The 20309-nt window shown below is 46.3% G+C and overlaps 1 protein-coding gene across 2 annotated transcripts in view; it reads left to right on the forward strand.

The window, feature by feature from the left end:
* The window catches only part of CACNA1E (calcium voltage-gated channel subunit alpha1 E), a 444647-nt gene that overhangs the window by 96966 nt on the left and 327372 nt on the right, over positions 1 to 20309 (forward strand). For both annotated transcript variants that reach the window (XM_083445434.1, XM_083445435.1), the window contains exon 2: positions 1685 to 2159. In XM_083445434.1, the coding sequence (XP_083301560.1) occupies positions 1708 to 2159 (452 nt within the window). In that variant the 5' untranslated portion in view covers positions 1685 to 1707. The remainder of the gene's footprint in view (positions 1 to 1684; positions 2160 to 20309) is intronic.

Genomic DNA, 20309 nt, shown 5'->3' on the forward strand with positions numbered 1-20309 from the left:
TTCACTGCTGGAACTCTTTATTGTAGGGTGCTATTTTTTACATATAAAGGTTTTGCATCAACAGAGGACCCCACCAGTGTTGGGGCTGTCTATGGAAGCATGGAGGAAATGGTAGCTCAACTGCTTAGATTGTTGGTTGCAGGTTCGATACCCATATGGGGCAGCTGTATATTCCTGCACTGCAAGGGGCTGGAGTAGATCATTGGTTCACAATTAGGGGTCTGTGGAACACACCCAGGGGGTCTGTGGCCCCATCCTTTGCCTCCCCCAACTAAATTTTTGTCATTTCTGATCATCAAAAGGTGGCATGCTAATCACCTTATGACTTATTAACGGTAGTGATGATGATGATAAGCTGTATCCAGCTATGTTTAATGGACCCAGACTAGGGCTCATCCACACTTTTGCTTGACCTATATTTGGATTGGATTGTGTACACATTAATTCCCTTGCCTAGTGTCGTTCTGTGGCTGTGCCTTGCGAAACTCCTATCTCACCCGCTGAATTGAAACTCACTTAAGCACAAAAACACATCTGATAAGATTCAGTTCGGCTCCCACAGATCCATTTTCTCCCCCCTCACACCCCAAATCCATGTTAGAAAAGGCTATTGAACTCATTGGGTCACCTCTCTCAGAGAGTTGGAAAATCCTTCCGTTCATCAGGTGCAGAAAACATACAGTGGAATGTACAGAGGGGGTTTTTTGGGGGGGGGTGGGGGGAGAAGGTGTGATCCAGGCCACATAGTCCCTTCACAAATTCACTGAACCCTGATAAGAGGTTGGTGTGTCATAATCTGTTTCTTCCTCCCTCTTGGTAGACAGCGTTCCTCCAGATAACTTAATTGGAGGAGTAAAAACTGCAGGTGCTGTTGACTTGAAGGAGCCATACATAGTCCCACGAGGAAGCAACTTTCTCCATAAATGATAATATACGACATTTCCATTGATAATGCTTCTTGCTTGCCCCAATGGGTGCAGGGGCAGATTTTGGAGATGTGGTGCCCTGAGGACAAAATCTGCCCTGTGCCCCTATTTCTTATTTTCATAATCATTCCTTTTGGTACATGTGGTACCGATGACTGAATACTGCTTTCTGAGTTGAAACTTGCAGAAATGTACTAGGAGCCAATGTAGGTCTTTCAGGAATGATGTTATATGGTCTCGGCAGCCACTTCCAGTCATCAGTCTAGCTGCCGCCTTCTGTATTAATTGTAGTTTCCTGGTCACCTTCAAAGGTAGTCCCACGTAGAGCGCATTGCAGTAGTCCAAGCGGGAGATAACTAGAGCATGCACTACTCTGGCGAGATGCCAGGGGGTTGAACTTGAGCTCTTTTGCATGCAAAACATGGGACGTGGGATACAAATTCTGTGCTCAACTACATTTGTGGGATGGGGTGGGTGTGTTTGTTCCTGAACCTATGTATGTCCTCTCCTAACCCTTGCAGGCTAGAGAAAAATTCATATGACCCTACTGGAGGTGTTGGGTAATGACTGTGGCATTTCAACCCAACAGGGCCTTGATCCTTGGTTATTTTTCTGCTTTGTGTTGATATTTTTTGAGGGACACAATTTATAAAGAGGGCAGCATCCAGTTCTGCAACCTGAATCACCCCCCGCTCAAAACAGGTCCCAGAAAGAAGCCTGCTGGTAACTTTTCTTGCCCTTCTGTTCCTTGTCCCTAGAGTGATGTTCTGCAGCAGCGTCCATGATGTTCAGCCTTGGCACATGCTCTCTCAGCGCTCACATGCTCCCCGAATCAGGCTCTTACCCTCCCGGCAGCAGCCCTGAACTGGATAGCGACTCGCAGAGGTGCATGCTGGCCCTGCCAGAGGAAGAAGCATGGCGGAAGCACCGGCTGGGTTTGATGCAGCCCGCTCAGTCCTGCAGCCTGCTGGAGCCGGAGACCTTGACGGACACGCTCGTCTCGCGCACCACCAGCTTCGACGGCCTCTACGAACTGCGCTCCCAGGAGAGGGAATCCAGCTTGGGGTTGGAGGGTGGCAGCACATTGGATGTGGGGCAGAGCCAACTCATCCCCGTGAGCCCAGAAGTCATCAAGCGTCGGCGAGGGGGCCTGATTGAACAGCGAGATATCATCAAGGCGCATGAAGCCCACAAGATGCAGAGCACGCCGCAGGCGAGGCGGAAGGAGTGGGAGTAAGTACATGGCTGAGGTCACAGACTGTTCCTCCCCGTCCTCTGAGATTGACAGGGAAATAGGCTCTTAGTCCCCTCCTTTCCAGAGGTGAAATTTGGTAGCGGCTCGGAGCAGGGACTTCTCAATACAGTGGTGCCCCGCAAGACGAATGCCTCGCAAGACGGAAAACCCGCTAGACGAAAGGGTTTTCCGTTTTGGAGGTGCTTCGCAAAATGAATTTGCTATGGGCTTGCTTCGCAAGACGAAAATGTCTTGCGAGTTCCTGTGGGTTTTTTCCCCCCTCCCCCCCTTTTTCCCAAGTTGCTAAGCCGCTTATCAGCTGATCCGCTAAGCCGCTTATCAGCTGATCCGCTAAGCCCGCTAAGCCGCTAATAGCACTAATCCGCTAAGCTGCTAATGGGCTTGCTTCGCAAGACGAAAAAAACCGCAAGACGAAGAGACTCGCGGAACGGATTCTTTTCGTCTTGCGAGGCACCACTGTACAGTCGTACCTCAGAAGTCGAATGGAATCCATTCCGGAAGTCTGTTCGACTTCCAAAATGTCTGGAAACCAAGGCGTGGCTTCCGATTGGCTGCAGGAAGCTCCTGCAGCCAATCAGAAGCCTCAGAAACCACGCCAGGCGTTCAGGTTCCAAAAAACATTTGCAAACCAGAACACTCATTTCCAGGTTTGTGGTGTTTGGGAGCGAAAACTTATGGGTGCCAAGGCTTCCAAGGTATGACTACATTAGAGCTGGGTGATACCTGGTTTTCAACATTGTGATATATCACCAGCTAAACATCGTGATATATTGATATCTCACCAGGGCTTTCCCCCCCCAGCTGGAACTCGTTGGAACTCAGTTCTGGCACCTCTCAGGTGGGCACCATTGCCGTTATAAGAGAACAAGGGAGGTGCTCATGTTGAGTTCTGGCACCACTTTTTCTAGAAAAAAGTACTGTATATCACAATGTCTGAACTGAGGATGGAGCTCTGTAGAAACATTGGCTGGTTTCATGGTTTTCCCCACATTGTGATTTTTGCATAGCACGTACATACATGGATCATGATTCGCGATATATTGCCAGGTTAAAAACTATGAAACTTATAGCATGATACAGATTTCAAATTGGTTTTTAATGGTATCTTGCCGAGCCCTTCCCAGTACCTGAACTGGTGCTGCCTGGGAGTGTGAGGAAGAGGCCATGTCACCATTTACCATATTTTTTGCTCCATAAGATGCACCTGACCATAAGACGCAACCAGTTTTTAGAGGAGGAAAAAAATTTTTTTCCCCCAAACAAAACAGTGGATGTATGATTTTTGTGGTTCATGCTGTGGCCACAGACATGTGATCTGATGGTGAATTTGGGGTGACCCAATGCACAAATCCTGAGTATCCATGTGGATCCGTGCTTTGTAACCACATTTTTGCACCATTGCAGCCCCACGTGGTTGCATGATTTTTTTGGTGCAGGCTGTAGCCATGGACATGCTATGTGACCTGATGGTGAATTTGGGGGTGAATTTGGGGTGACACAATGTAAAAATCCTGAGGACCCATGGGCTTTTACCTCCCCCCTCCCAGGCAGCCTCTGCTAAGTCCCTTATCTCTCTTCCAATCCCACTGATCAGCTGCTTACTTTCAACACTCCCTTCCCTCTTGTTTGCCTTAGTGTCTTTTCCTTAGCTGGAACAGTTTTTTTGCTCCTCCTTTTCTTCTAATTTCTCTCCTTATTGCTTTAGTCTTCCTGTTTCTCCCCTTTGCAGGTTTGCTGTCTTTACCTCCCCCCTCCCAGGTAGCTTCCTTTATCTCTAGCGTCCCTTATCTCTCTCCCCGATCAGCAAACAATCAGCAGCTTTGTTCCAACACCCACTTCCCTCTTTAAAAAACAAAACAAAACATGATCTGCTTTTTGCCCCTGGGCAATTTGGCTCCAGGGACCACACATTCACTCCATAAGACGCACAGACATTTCCCCTTACTTTTTAGGAAGAAAAAAGTGCATCTTATGGAGCGAAAAATACAGTAATTCCAACTTGACTGCTTGTATGGGAGAGAGTTCTTTCACCAGCGTGGGCCATCTGGCTTTGCTTGATATTACTGTTGCTACGGAGTCACAATATGTTTATTTAGTATTTGGATTGTTAAATTCTACTTTTTGTACAGCACATGCCTTACATGCAAATTATCCCCTGTTCATTCCTGGCCAAATTCAGGCAGGGCTGCCCAAAAACCTGGAGTAGCTGTGGCACCCAGTGTTGATAATAGTGAGTTGGATGAGCCAATGGTCTGACTTGGTTTAAGGCAGCTTCTTGTGTACTTACCTGATTTTATTGTGTGATGCCTTGCATTTCGAGTAGAAAAGTATGCAATAAATTTTAATAATGGTGATAGCAAGGCTGGAGGGAGCAAGAAGTCACTGGAGGACAACTCCTTGTTTTCAGATGATAACCTTCAGCATCGCAGGAGGTTTAACCGTTTGGAGTCTTCCCAACTCTACAGTTCTATGAACTTCTTGACCAATGTGGACATCACATCAAAATGCAACTCTTGTTCACATCTCCCCACCCATTCTTCTCTGTCTGCACTCAACCTGGGGTCAGTGATCTCGAAGAAAGCTGTTCCAAAAATATGGCAGCTGGTCAACATCCTCAGAGTGAAGTTGAAGCTCCATCCACAGCTTTCTAAGAGTACCAGAAGCTGCCTTCTACTGAATCCAACCATTGGGCCAGCTAGCTTGGTGTTTGTTGTCTGTACTGACTGGCAGGGCCTCTCCAGGGATTTCTTAGCCCTACCTGGAGATGCCAAGGGTTGAATCTGCCACTTTTTGCATTGTGAGGGCAGGGCACAGAATGTTCTGGTTCCCTATGCTCCCATTTTGAAACAAACAAACAAAAAAATGCAAAACATTTCCCAGGCTGGATGGATTTGAGTTCTGGTCTGATCTAATGCAAGGTTACCAGATGTCCCCGTTTCCTGGGGACAGTCCCCGGATTTACAAATCAGTTCCCTGACAAAATCCATCTATTTAGTAGGAAGTTGAAAAGTGTCCCTGGATTCATTGAAAAAAATCTGGTAACCTTAATCTAGTGCACTCAACTCTTGGAAGGCTTTGGAGACAGTGCAGCCAGTTTCATAAGGGAGGGAAGGAGTATTTTACAGGGCCCCCCCCAATGTTCCTGATCCAGTCAGCCACAGCTCTTCAGTCCCCTCATTTCTCCTTTGCCTGTCCTCCAATGGTCAGCCAGCATGGACAGTCCTTATTGAGCTGCTTTAGTGTTTACACAAACTTAGGACTTACTTTCCTAAATATTGTTGCACCTCAAGCCTTTTGGCATGCCCAAGCCTATTAATATATTCTGTCTGGGGTGGGGTGGGGTGGCATTCCATTTTGCTTCTATACGGATCCATATTCAGAGAATTGAGTTTGCCATTTGTATATAGGATGTTTGCTATAATTCTATGATATGCATAGGATATATTACATACTAATATACTGATAATTCATATGCTATAGTTGGGATTCACCTAAGAAGCTCTGTCAGCAGAAGCCTGTGCAAGGACTTGCACTTATTCAATCCATCTCGCCCCCCCCCTCCAAATTGGCTCAAGGCGGGGGTCAAGAGAAACCCCAGAACAGCATACAGGTGGGCAGGGGGTGTCATACTGTCTGGTGGGCTGAAATGTTCCTAATAGCATGACATTGAATTCCACCCTATATAATGATTTCTGAAAGTTTACGCTTCAATAAAGTTGTGTTTAATCTGCAGGGGGAAACATACAAGTACCCATGAACCCTGTTTTGTTTTCCCCTGCAGGGCAAATGATAGTTTTAGTAGAAGGGAGTTCAGTGGGGAAAATGGTGTGTGTAGAAAAAGGGTAAGTGCCCTTCTCTCTCAGCGCCACAGTCCCAATTCATAACTGCCCTCTTCTTTGATTGCAAAAAGGCACGCAAGGGATCCTGGTCACAGACCTCCCATAACCTGAAGTGGGTGGCGGGGTTGGGTGCCATACTCAACTTGGCAGCTTTCTGGGAGGTGGGATTGGCGTGGTCTAAACGCTCTGGTGGGATTGATTCCCCCTTTTGAGAAACCTTTCCGAGGATGCCATGGAATCTGTCTGCTTGCGTTGACGTTAGCTGCCAAGCAAGAGACAGTCTCCATGGCAGCTTTGCCTTGAATAAGTCAGGCCTTGAGCAGAAGGGGGGAAAGAGCCCCCTCTCCCTAATTGCGCTGGAGAACAAATAGAGAGAGTTGTTCCTGAACACCCCACCCCACCCGTTGTCAAGCATTGCTAGGCAACTGGGAACTTGCATTCCTCAACCCCTGGAGACCGTGGCGACTCTTTTAAACAGGGGCTGTGAATATACAGACACATTAATATTAGACAGAAGCCTTGTGACTTTGTGTGGCCTCCAGGGCTTTGCCGTTGACCTCAGCACAGCCCTCAACCCCAAAGGACTCCCCTTTCATGAGGCAGCTCAGCTGCTTCTCCCAGGCAAGACACAGGCAAAAATTCTCTTTGGGCATTTCCTCGCACCAGCAGCTGGTGTACCTTGGGAATGGTAGGACAGAATGCTGGGAGCTCAGCCTACACTTGAGTAGCACCCTGGTAGAGACGCATGCCCGACTGGCATGTTCTCTCCCTCCTGGTCTTTCGTTTGGGAACTTCAAAAGCTTTCTTCAGCCTGAACATCACAGTGACGCCAACCAACGCTGGCACACTTAGGGATCTGCAGAGTTTGTGCAGTTTCATAACAGACCTCAGCAACTCAGCATTTTGGCTAAACTACTTTATTTACATATAAACACACACGGAGCACTGAAACATGGCTCCCTCTCTCTCTAGCGTCAGACAGCAAAGAGAAAAAGAACAAAGGACAAACTCCCACTTCACGCGACACAGGAACACAAACATCCTGTCTCCATCACTTCCCACTCTGTGGAGTCAAAACATACCATCACGTGAAAGACAACAATCCCATGACTGCAATCATGGAGCAGAAATTCTAACAAGGCACTCAGTGAAGCCAGAGCCAATGACATAACAACAACAACAACCTTATTATTTATACCCCACCCAGCTGGCTGGGTTCCCCTAGCCACTCTGGGCGGTTTACAGCACACAAAAAATTGTAAAACATTAGGCATTAAAAATTTCCCGATATAGGGTTGCCTTCAGAAATCTTCTAAATGTCAGGTAGTTGTTTATCTCTTTGACATCTGATGGGAGGGTGTTCCACGGGGTGGGTGCCACTACTGAGAAGGCCCTCTGTCTGGTTCCCTGTAACTTTGCTTCTTGCAGTGAGGGAACCACCAGAAGGCCCTCGGCGTTGGACCTCAGTGCTGAACAATGGGGGGTGGAGATGCTCCTTCAGGTATACTGGGCTGAGGAATTTAAAGGTCAGCACCAACACTTTGAATTGTGCTCAGAAACGTACTGGGAGCCAATATAGGTCTTTCAGGGCTGGTGTTATATGGTTTCAGCAGCCACTCCCAGTCACCAGTCTAGCTGCCACATTCTGGATTAGTTGCAGTTTCCGAGTCACCTTCAAAGGTAGCCTCACATAGAGCGTGTTGCAGTAGTCCAAGCGGGAAATAACTAGAGCATGCACCACTCTGGCAAGACAGTCTGCAGGCAGGTAGGGTCTCAATCTGCATACCAGATGGAGCTGGTAGACAGCCACCCTGGACACAGAATTGACCTGCACTTCCATGGCCAGCTATGAGTCCAAAATGACTCCCAGGCTGCGCACCTGGTCCTTCACGCTGGGCAGAGCTGCCCCAACTGGATAAAACAAGGCAGGCAGGCAGGCAGGTATTGCCAGGCTGAAGTTGTCAGGGCCTTGCCTCATTTTGGAGTAAATGAGACTTCCTTTTCATGTGGCAGTGTAACTGTTCTGTTCCTTTGCCACCTCAGCTGCTTGGTCTCGTGCCGGATTCAAGACACCATCAAATGGTAGAGATCAGCTGTCAGGGAAAGGGCTTGGCCAAACTGTCAACTGTAGAGCTGACTGATTTCATCCCTGCAAAACAAAAGGTCTGGAAATTTTTCACTGCACGTTTTGAAGTCGAGTGTTCTCCAGCCATTTTCTGGAGGCTCAAGTATTATCCAAACACCGGATCTCTGTTTTTTTAAAAATGCCCACCGATGTTTGATTTCACTATGTCAATATTTTGACTGCTGCTGCTTGTCGGCATTGGCTGGTTGGCCTGCAATGTTGATTAGCATTTGACAGAACTAGCAACCGAGGGTGTAAGGCAGAGGTTGGGGAGGAACACTTTTCACATATCAGTGCCTGCCAAGATGCCTCCCTGCACCTGCCTTGAAATCCTTGCAGATTGCAAAGAAATCTAGTGGCATGATGGAGTGCGCAGCCAGTTCACACAGAGTGCAGGGTTGGGCTTTGCCTAGGATGACCGGAGAAGGTAACCTAGATCACTCCTCTCCTCAAATTCTCCTGTGGCTGCACTTTGCAAAGGACGTGGCTGGAGGGCATGTAATTCTCATCATCAAATTCCCATCTCTAGATTTTTTGGAATTCACGAGTTTTACTTAATTGCTGCAGGTTGTTTTATCCCCTCCCCACAAAAAAATGTTTAATCCGGGCCTTCCTGACCAGGTTAGTAAAACCCTGTTTTCCAAGAGTTGTTGTTGTTTAGTCGTGTCCGAGTCTTCGTGACCCCCTGGACCAGAGCACGCCAGGCACTCCTGTCTTCCACTGCCTCCCGCAGTTTGGTCAAACTCATGCTGGTAGCTTCGAGAACACTGTCCAACCATCTCATCCTCTGTCGTCCCCTTCTCCTTGTGCCCTCCATCTTTCCCAACATCAGGGTCTTTTCAGGTAGTCTTCTCTTCTCATGAGGTGGCCAAAGTATTGGAGCCTCAGCTTCAGGATCTGTCCTTCCGGTGAGCACTCAGGGCTGATTTCCTTCAGAATGGAGAGCTTTGATCTTCTTGCAGTCCATGGGTCTCTCATGAGTCTCCTCCAGCACCATAATTCAAAAGCATCAATTCTTCGGCGATCAGCCTTCTTTATGGTCCAGCTCCCAATTCCATACATCACTACTGGGAAAACCATAGCTTTAACAATAAGAACCTTTGTCGGCCAGGTGATGTCTTTGCTTTTTAAGATGCTGTCTAGGTTTTCTCCCAAGAATCAGGCATCTTTTGATTTTGTGACTGCTGTCACCATCTGCGGTGATAGAAGGGCTAAATGTTTTTAGTATTCTTCCTTGTCCTGGTGTCATCCTTTACTTGAGGGCTGTTAAGTCATGTGCAGAGCCTCCACGAGAGCTTTGGGAGGATCGAAGTGCAAAAATCTCCATAGTTCTAGTTACTGTACCAAAAATGTTTAAACCAGTACTTTTTGAGTGTGGGTTGAATCATTCAGTTTCTGAATACCTTAATATTTGGATGTTACTATGTGATAGTAGCAGCTCCTTATATTGTAATTATTGTACTAGGAGGTGAATTGGCACTGTGCCTCTTAGCCCAGCCAGGATTGGGCTGCAGGAAGAGCTGGGAGAAGCTCCTGCCATGCTGGCTTTAGCTTTGCATTGGAGACCTGCAATTCACATGCTGATAACTGTGCTCTTGGCCAGTGGGAAAGGGCGACTGCTCTGTGATAGAGCTCTCTGCACACAGAAGGTCCCAGTTGCCCCATATCAAATCCTGGAGATCTTGCTTTGCATCAAGATTTAATGGCAAAAATACATCAAGGAGCTGGGGGTTGGGGAGCAGCAGTTTACCCCACTCCAGCTATTGTGGAAATCTCACTTCTTCCTTCCACCTGTTTTGGTGTCTGGTTGTGGGGCTGCTCGCAAATCAAGACTGATCCCATAGCCGTGGTGGTGCTTCTGTAACGCATTGTTTTTTTTGGGGGGTCTCATTCTTCATAAAGCCTCGAGGGCCTCTTAAAACATTATAGGTTTTAGGTGTATAGCTAAATAGAAAAAATGCACCAGATACAGACATAGGCAAGAACTGGCTGTAGCTCCACACTATCTGTAACATAAATACCATATACAGTACTTGGGGGAAATTCAGGTTTGCCTCTGGGATGTGGGTGGTGCTTTGGTCTAAACCGCAGAGCCTAGGGCTTGCCGATCAGAAGGTCAGTGGTTCGAATCCCCGCGACAGGGTGAGCTCCCGTTGCTCGGTCCCTGCTCCTGCCCACCTAGCAGTTCAAAAGCACATCAAAGTGCAAGTAGATAAATAGGTAGCGCTCCGGTGGGAAGGTAAACTGTGTTTCCGTTCGCTGCTCTGGTTCACCATTAGTCATGCTGGCCACATGACCTGGAAGCTGCTTGCAGGCAAAGGCCGGCTCCCTTGGCCTATAGAGCAAGATGAGCGCCGCAACCCCAGAGTCGTCCGCGACTGGACTTAAAGGGCTACCTTTACCTTTACCTTTAATATGTGAAGTGGACCTTAGTGAAAAGCAAACGGAGTTGCTCTTCTTCCTCTTTCAAGCTCATTATATGTATATATGTAATTGGTATTGTTTTACTTCCCAAGTTTAAGCCTCTCCTTACCCTTTGGCACTAGAAAAAGTGCAATGTGACTTTGGGCACAAGATAGATATGAAATGGAATTGAGCAAGCTTCAGGAGCAAGATCAGTGCCTTATTACTGGCAGTGAGCCAGAGGGGTGTGTGTATGTGTGTGTGTGTGTGTCCGTGTCTCAAATTAATAAATAATTGGCAGGCAGAAGACAGAGGAAAGGGGGGCCACTCATTAATATGCAGCTTAATACCTACAGCGGCTGTTTCTCTAATTAACACCCTGTCGTCCTGTTTGATACTAATGACATCTATCAACCGTCTTTGCTGCCTGATCAGGGGCATCGGTTTGGGTTGGATGTGAGATCCATCTGTGCATCTCTACGGCGTGGAAAATGCAGAAGTGAAGAACTTGTGATCCACTGACATGATCGTGACTCACCAGGCAGACATAGCAGGCCCACCAAATATTCAGAAAGTCAGCTTTTGTTGCCACATTTGGTACATGTGTGTGGGGAGGGATATTGTGGTATGTGAGTGACAAACACAATGCATGGCTGATGAGCGGCACTTGGCTTGGGGGCTCACCGACTTTGCAGGCCAACTCAAAGATGTGCCTTTGAGAAGAGCTCCTTCATCTTGTGTGCAGAAAGGAGAAGCTTAATCACTGTGGCGCTTCACAGGCTACCCACTGTCTCCAATGCCCTGGAATTGCTTGTTTTGCTACTGAGCTGAGTTTGGGGTTTGTTGCATAGGAAGCTGTCTTGTCAGGTCATCAAAGCCGTACACCAGGATTTTGCAAACTTGGGTCTCCAGCTTGTTTTGGACTACAACTCCCATCACCCCTAGCTGGCAGGACCAGTGGCCAGAGATGATGGGAATTGTCTTCCAAAAACAGCTGGAGACCCAAGTTTGGGAAACCCTGGAGAGCTGATTTCAGACATGGGTCTCTCCCAATCTGACATGGAGGTGCCAGGAAAGAACTGGGGACCATTTGTATGCAAAGCAGGAATTTCAGTCCCTACCACTGAGCAAAGGCCATTTCAGGTTTTATGGGGGATGGAGGAGGAGCAAAGGGAATTAAATAGAACCAATGCACAGTGAAGGAAATAAGGCTTGATTTTGAGGAGCTGGGGGTTAAGCAGTTGGCAGCAGTGAAGGTGAAGCAACAGATACCTGATAATGGAACACTCTGCTTGAAAGACCATCTCTGCCTCAGTTAAAATGGATTTTTTTCTAGACGTATGTGAAACTTAGGGACTTGGGTGGCGCTGTGGGTTAAACCACAGAGCCTAGGACTTGCCGATCAGAAGGTCGGTGGTTCGAATCTCTGTGATGGGGTGAGCTCCCATTTCTTGGCCCCTGCTCCTGCCAACCTAGCAGTTAGAAAGCATGCCAAGTGCAGGTAGATAAATAGGTACCGCTCCGGCGGGAAGGTAAACAGCGTTTCCGTGCGCTGCTCTGTTTCGCCAGAAGCGACTTAGTCCTGCTGGCCACATGACCTGGAAGCTGTACGCTGGCTCCCCCAACCAATAAAATGAGATGAGCGCCGCAACCCCAGAGTCGGTCACGACTGGACCTAATGGTCAGGGGTCCCTTTAGCTTTACCCATGTGAAATTTAGAAGATAAATTCCACAAAGAAAACAGCCAGCCTGAGCCAGGGTTGCCTAGAATTTCTAGCTTTCCAGACACATTAGCTAAGTTGCTTGCAGGTGGGAATGGAAGTTCACCAAATGCCTAGAGGTCTCACTAGGCCTTCCCTGTTGCCAGGGCTTATAGGGCTCTAGACAGGCTGTAGCCTGCATAGCATGGGGCAGGTTTTTCTCTGCATCCCTACAGAATCATTGCTTCGTCTGCGGTAAGGACGGCCATTTTGTAACTTCCAGGATCAATTTTGCGAAAATCTGTACCATTTGTGACAAGGATGTTACCTGTTCATGACAACAACATGCCCGCTTATACTAACTGCATGCAAAAAGAATGTAAAGGCTAGGTATGGCTCTTCCACCGGTGATAAGTTTATTTGTCTGGCCTTCGAGGCTGAAGATGCTTCCCACGCCATGTATAAACATCGTGTTTTTTTAAAAAAATAATACATTAATCGTGAGCAATTAGCTTTTCTGAAGTATTAGCCTAGATACCTCTCAACTTCAAGTAGCTCCATCTGTTCCAAAAAGCAAGTGATTGGCTTAAAAGGAATAATATTTAAAAATAGATTCACATGTGTACACACATTCAGCTTGCTTACACACATCACTCTCTCTACATCAGTGTAAGCCCACACGATGTTGTGTTTTTGCAGCATTGGATTATCGTGTTCAGTCCTGTCGATTCACCTGAATCTCTCAGTGGCTTTAGAGACCATTGACCCCAAAGTATCCTAATGGAGTTGGGGCCATCAATTTAGGGCAGCTTCGCTCCTATCCACAGGTTCCAGGCTGTAATATTGACAGTTGATCTACACGGTGCCACAGAGTACAATTTTGTCCCCAGTGCTATTTAATATCTATATAAAGCCCCTGAGGGCAGTCATTAGAAGATCTGGGGCAATGTGTCGCCCGTATGCTGCAGAAGAAGAAGAAGAGTTTGGATTTGATATCCCGCCTTTCACTCCCTTTAAGGAGTCTCAAAGCAGCTAACATTCTCCTTTCCCTTCCTCCCCCACAACAAACACTCTGTGAGGTGAGTGAGGCTGAGAGACTTCAGAGAAGTGTGACTGGCCCAAGGTCACCCAGCAGCTGCAGGTGGAGGAGCGGAGACACGAACCCGGTTCCCCAGATTATGAGACTACCGCTCTTAACCACTACACCACACTGGCTCTCCAGCAGACACCCAGCTCTATTAACACCTGAAACATGAGAAGCTGTGCGTGTCCTAAACAGGTGCTTTGGATGCAGTCATGTTCTGGATAAGGGCTGATAAACTTCAGCAGAATTGTGACCAGATTGAGACCCTTTGGAAGGGCAGTTCCCAGGTCCAGGAATTGCATTGTGTGCAAGATCAAATTGGGCTGTACTCGCTTGGAAGGAATAGTTGCATAATTTGGGGGTGTTCATAGATCTATCACTGTCATGACAGGAGTGAGCCAGCAGTAAATCACACCAAAAAAGTGGAGTTAACTCTTTATTAGCAAAACCAGGGTCTGCACAGGAGTGTCAGGCCTCATGAGCACAGCAACTCATCTCTAGTAAGTCTTGCACCCATGAAGTGCCAGATATTTTCGTGTATAAGACGACCCCTATTTTTTGAGACTCCAAATTAAGGAAATGGAAGGAGATTTCCCGTAGTTGTAGATCTTTTTTGGGGGGAGGGGATTGCTGACAATCGCTCACCTGCCTGACCACCGCTGTCAATCACACACCTCAACAAAATCGCAAATCGTCTGCCAGCCACCGCCAAACCCCTGCCCAATTGCTGCCGCAGCAGCCAATGACCGGCAGGCCTTGCCACAGCCACCCGCTGAAAATCTCCTGCTTGCAGCTGCCACCAATCATCCGTCCCCCCTCTGCACTATCCGTGTAGAAGACGACCCCCAATTTTTAACATTTTTAAACAATAAAAAAAATTGTCTTGTACACGGAACAATACCATAGTTGCTGAGACTGAAGGTACCTGCCTCTCCACAGCTGCCAAACCCCTTCCTCTCCAGCATTTCCTACAGCAACTTGCACCTGCATGAAGCTAATTTCTCCTCTGCCCTTTTTTTTTAAATGATGTTTATTAGAAATTTAATAATTACAGAAGGAAAAAGAAGAAAAAATACAATAAAAAAATTAAAAAATACATAGAACAACCCCTCCACCCCACCAGAGAAAAAGCAAAAAATAAATAAATTTTAAAACCCTTCCATTTTTCACAATTCTATCCTTCAATGACTTATTTCCTCGACCTCCTCCCACCTGCCTTTTTTGTATTCTAGTTAATAATTAAGTCAGCAAATTCTTTCCATCTTTCACTGCTTACTGTCATTTAAATTATCTTAATCCATTTTAACCTTATCTTCCCATCAACATCTTAAAATTTATCTATACTTCACTCTAATAAAGGGGGAATAAAGAGCCTTAAATCTTTAACCCTTAAATCCTAAAATCTTAAGTCCTTATCATATTTCAAGTGAAGTCATATAATTTCATTCCACCATCTCCCAACATTCCTTAATTATACAATATTATACTAAATAATGTTTTAAAAATTTCCAATCTTCTTCCACCGTCTCTTCTCCCTGGTATCGGATTTTGTCAGTCTTTTCTGCCCTTTTCATGACTCTCCTAGTTCTGGGAGACCAGGAGGAAGGGGAGCTTGTTGCAGCAGGAGGGGGAGACACCCATATCTCTTCACCAGCTGGAGTCACCTCTCATCTTGGCCTCCCTCCTCTCCTTCTTCAACTTCTGCCTCTGATTTTGGACTTCTCTCTCCCAGCTCACTAAGCCCTATTACCTCTTGAGATTCCAACACCACCTCCTCCCAGTCTTCTCCCTCTTCTCTCTCTGACCACTTATCCCTGGTCTCTGGGCCGCCTTCGCTTGCGGCTTCCCCAACTGGTTCCTCCCACTGTTCTCCTGCATCCGTGATGTGTTATTCCAAGCCCAAATGAGCTCAGTGGCTCAGAGCACCTTGATGCCTGCTCCCACCTTTATTCTGCCAGATATCCCCATAGAAACTCAGGAAGTTGCCTAATAACAGATCGACTAATCGCCAATCTAGTCCTGAGCTTTCCACTTCCACCTGCAGCAGCTACTCCTGTGTCTCAAGCAGAGCCGTCTTTCACATCACCTGCTATCTGATCCTTTTAAGTGGAGCCGGAGGTGGAGCTAGCTGCTCCGGCACCTGGAGCAGCGGACATGCTGTGCACCCGGGGGTGGGGATGTTAGAATTCCTGCTCCATGATTGCAGTCATGGGATTGTTGTCTTTCACATGACGGTATATGTTTCGACTCCACAGTGTGGGAAGTGATGGAGACAGGATGTTTGTGTTACTGTGTTCCGTAAAGTGGGATTATTGGCCTTTGTTCCTTTTCTCTTTGCTGTCTGATGCTAGAGAGAGAGAGAGAGAGAGAGAGAGAGAGCCATGTTGCAGTGTTCTCTGTGTGTGTTATATGTAAATAAAGTAGATTAGCCAAAATGCTTAGTTGCTGAGGTCTGTTATGCAACTGGGCAAACTCTGCAGATCCCTAAGTGTGCCAGTGTTGGTTGGCATCAGTCGCTGTGATGTTCGGGCTGAAGAAAGCTTTTGAAGCTCCTGAACAATCAACCAGGAGGGGGAGAACATGCCAGTCAGGCATGTGTCTCTGCCAGGGTCCTACTCAAGTGTAGGATGAGCTCCTGACAGGGGCTAGCTGCTTGTGGGGGTGCGGCTCGCTGCCCATGGGGGCGGGGCAAGCATCCCAGGGGAGTGCCGCCTGTGGCGAGTGTCCCGGGGGGCAGTGCAGTGATGTCACCCCCCCAGGGTTGGGGGGTGGAGCTGCCAGGAATTGAACATGGGATCTTCCACATTCAGAATTATGTGTTCAACTGCTGAACTATAGACTTGCCCTCAGCTCTGGAGCGATGAGAACGCACACAATTCATCACTTGTTGGTTGCAGCACTGTTGACTGACAGTTTCTTCACATGAAACAGCCACTGTAGATCAAGCACCACCAAGGATAGTTTCATATTCCGTAATGTGTGAAATAAAATACTTTTCTTGGGGACAGTTTACATGTTCTGCTATCATTCCTTGAGGGATAAGACACTGGGGGATGAATATGCATAAATCTTCATCATAAACAGCAAAGAGTCTTGTGACACCTTTAAAGACTAATAACTCTGTTATGGCAAAAGCATTCATGGACTGCAGTCCATTTCACCAGATGTATGAAGTGTCATCCTTAGTTTATAGGGGTGAGACTGTAAAAACACTTTTTGTCGCCTTTGCTACAAAAGACAAAGCACAGCCAATCCTTCTGAAAAAATCATCATAGTTTTGCTAATGGATTTCACAGCCAGTATGTTTTTAAATACAGTCACACTTTACCTTTTTAGGTGTCCGGCATTTAAATTGCCTTTGCTATATCCAAAGATATATATAAAGAGGCCTTCAAAGTACAGTCATACCTTGGAAGTCGAATGGAATTTGTTCTGGAAGTCCGTTCGACTTCCAAAACGTTTGGAAACCAAAGCACAGCTTCTGATTGGCTGTAGGAAGCTGCCAAAGCCCCGTTGGACGTTCGGCTTCCAAAAATGGTTCACAAACAGGAACAGTCACTTCCAGGTTTGTGGTGTTCAGGAGCCAAAACGTTCAGAGAACTAAGCTGTTCGAAATCCAAGGTATGACTGTATATCAGATAGTTGGAAAATAACCCTTTCAATCCAAAGTTCAGTATCCAGGTCATGTGCTTGTACTCTGCTCTTAATGGTCATGGCTATTATAAATGATCTAATTAATAGAGCAGACCACACTTTCATTATTTAGACAGTAGGCGCCTTTTGGTCTCAGCTACCAAGAGTTATGGCTGTTATATCCTCCCTATTTTGGTATTCATGTCACTAATGCTCTGCCCATGGTTTCCAAAGACAGAATTTAATCAGCAAAATACTGTGTTAAAGTAACATTTAGCTGCAATCCCCCAGAACTGGAAAATTCAAGGGGAAAGGTACCAAATCTCTCAGAAGAGCTTTTCACTTCTCTGATTATGATATCAGATCTTACAGATGACATCAGCTTTGTTCTGTGCACTCTGGTCTAGTAAGAACAAGCCAGATCAGCTTAACTCCTGATGTGTCCACACTTTCATCTGTCCCCTTCCTTTGGATGATTAAAAATGCTCCTAAGTTGCTACTGGTCAGTGGATTACTGTTTTCGGTAACCTCTGCCATCAAAGCAGAAGTCATCAGTTGAAATCAATAGAAGCACCCCTGTTCTTCTACAAAAGGGTGGTTGTGTGCAGTAGAACGTTGATTTTTGCTGCTGATTGACTTCTTTGGGTTTTAGTAAGTAGCATCCTCTATAACATGCTGCAAGCTCTGCCATAGGGGTCATACTCTCCCCACTGTTGCAAACTGGCTCTGAATAATACTGGATACTGGGAACCAACAAGAAGCAGGAGAAGGCTCTCTCTTGTTGGAGGTCCTCAAACAGGGGCTGGTTTGGATGGATTGCAAGACCTCCTCCAGCCCCAGCCTGCTTGTGAACTTCCCAGGAGCACCTATTTGGTCAATATTATAATTCTTGACAAGCAAGAACTTGATCAAATCTGAGAAATTCTTATTATTGTTAACTAATAAGAAAATTATAGCAACTGATGCTTAATACATACCATCCAGTGGCGTAGCGTGGGTTGTCAGCACCCGGGGCAAGGCAAGTAATTTGCACCCCCTAACCCGTGGATTTGCGCCCCCTAACCTGTGGATTTGCACCCCCTAACCCTAACCCCCAAATGTTATGCCCGGTGCGGCCGGCCCCCCCTGCACCCCCCACGCTACGCCACTGATACCATCCAACATTTCTCCAATGAAAATAGGGACATCTCAAGGAAAAGCGGGACATTCTGGGATCAAATCAGAAACCAGGATGGCTGCTGTAAATCTAGGACTGTCTCTGGAAAATAGGGACACTTGGAGGGTCTGTTAATATTGCTTTTCTGTTTGTGCGTATTGTTTGCATTAATGGAACATGAAAGAAACGAATGAGTGAACAATGATGAAATGCACTCAGTGGACTTTGGTTGGTTGCAGTCTTGTAATTAGACGAGCATGCTTAGTATGCGAACTTAGGAAGCCAACTTGTTCCTAAGTCAGAGGATTGGTCTGTCTAGGCCAGGACTGTCTGCTCCCAGGGCCAGCACCCTTCTAGAGTCTCGGTCTGATTTCTTTCCCAGTTCTCTAACCAATTAGTTGGAGATGCTAGGAGCTGAAGCCTGGGACTTTCTGCATGCTCAATGTGTGGTCTCCAAGGAAATCAGTTTTGCCTCCACCAACACAAATGCACATGCTGCTAATTGCAATACATTACATGGTGTTTAAAACAACAACACAAAACCATAGGTGCGGTAGAAAAGGCATAAATATATACTGGCCCTCCCTCCTGTTTGATTTATATGACAACAGTAATGTCAACACTATGCTAAAAATAAAATCTCAAAGCTAGAAACTGGGGGAGGAGGGGAAGGCCAAACGTAATTAGACATCCACTAGCTGAAATAAATAAGTCTAGACATTTGTTTCAAAACAGAATCAGTCAAGGGTAACTGCTGGTAAAGAGTTCAGATGGAACAAGAAGAGAAAAGGCACCACAGTGAAAAACAGAGGAAGAAGTAAGGTGTTTAATAAGCAACAAAGTGTCCGAAGGGTGCAAAAACCAAGAAAGAGAATACAGAAAAATCAGAGGAGTAAGATCAATAGGGTTAGAGAGCAGACACATTTAAAAATAATGAAGAGAATCTGAAACTAAATGTGGAAAAGAAGAAGCGTCCAAAAGCAAAAAGCATGATTATATTTGCATGTGTAGGGAAATAAGATTGGCACCAGATTGCAAATCTAGGGTGGTACTGTGGTTAGAGTGTTGAAACTGGTAGTCCAGGGTTCATTTCCTACTCAGTTATGTAACTTGGTGGTGGGTGAGACTTGGGCCACTCAGGGCGAATCTACACTAGTCAGTTATAATGTTAAGAATGCGTTATAAAAATGTGGCACCAGAGGGTGCTGCAGAGCAGCGATCCATCAGCAGTGGGAAATTGCATCGAGAGCTATATAACTTTTTAAAAATAGCCTTTAATAGTGTTTTTACAGATCTGTGTAGATCCAGCCTCAGTCTCAGCAAAACCACACCGTTAGGATAAAATGGGGAGGAAGGGAACTATCTTGTGACAGCGGTGGTGCCCCTGGAGACAAAAATAGATCTTTCTTTTGCATCATTTGAGAGTCACACTCTCAGGGGTGAATTCAACACTGTAGTAAAGTCCCTTAGCGGTGTGCTAGTTGCACCAGTGAAATGGCTTGCACGAGAGAAGGGCAAGAAGCCAGCATGGATCTTGTAGCTGGTTGCACAACAGATTGCTGTAGCCCCAATGCCAGCTGTTGCACAACTGGTTGCACAACAAGCTTCCGTTAGCACAACTGTTGTGTTGGATTTCATATTTCTCACCTTAACACTGGCAGTCTGAAAACACTGAATCTGAACCAAAGTGTACAGCTCAGGACTTGCTTGTCCTCAGTGCACAGGAATTGTAGTGATCTGATACTGTACAGAGTCTTACATAAAAACTTTCCTGTTACATAGCTTTTAGAAATTATTTTTGGGGCTGTATGTAGGGCTGTGGGTATCTGTTAGCAGGACGTTCCTAAAATGCCAACACCTGTTTCATTTGTGCAGACTGTATTCCCCCCCCCCCCCCTTCTGAATTTATCGTTCTCAGTATGTGTGCATGTGAGTCTCAACAGCAGATGCATTTCTGAAATTCTATTTAAAGACTGACAGTTTCCACTTTCGAAGCGAAGTACGGGGCATCAGACAATATACTAAATAATAGGTGATTATTTTGTGCCTCCTTGGATATCGTGCTGAAACACACTTGCCTAAGGCTTAGCCCAGGAAATTGCCATGTTTTCCAGGAGACGGAGCTGAGAATATTGTGTCAATCAACTGAAATGACAAATATTTTTAGGTGATCGGAGGAGCCATATGC

This window comes from Podarcis tiliguerta (genome assembly GCF_965153285.1).
Source record: "Podarcis tiliguerta genome assembly, chromosome: 6".
NCBI lineage: Eukaryota > Metazoa > Chordata > Lepidosauria > Squamata > Lacertidae > Podarcis > Podarcis tiliguerta.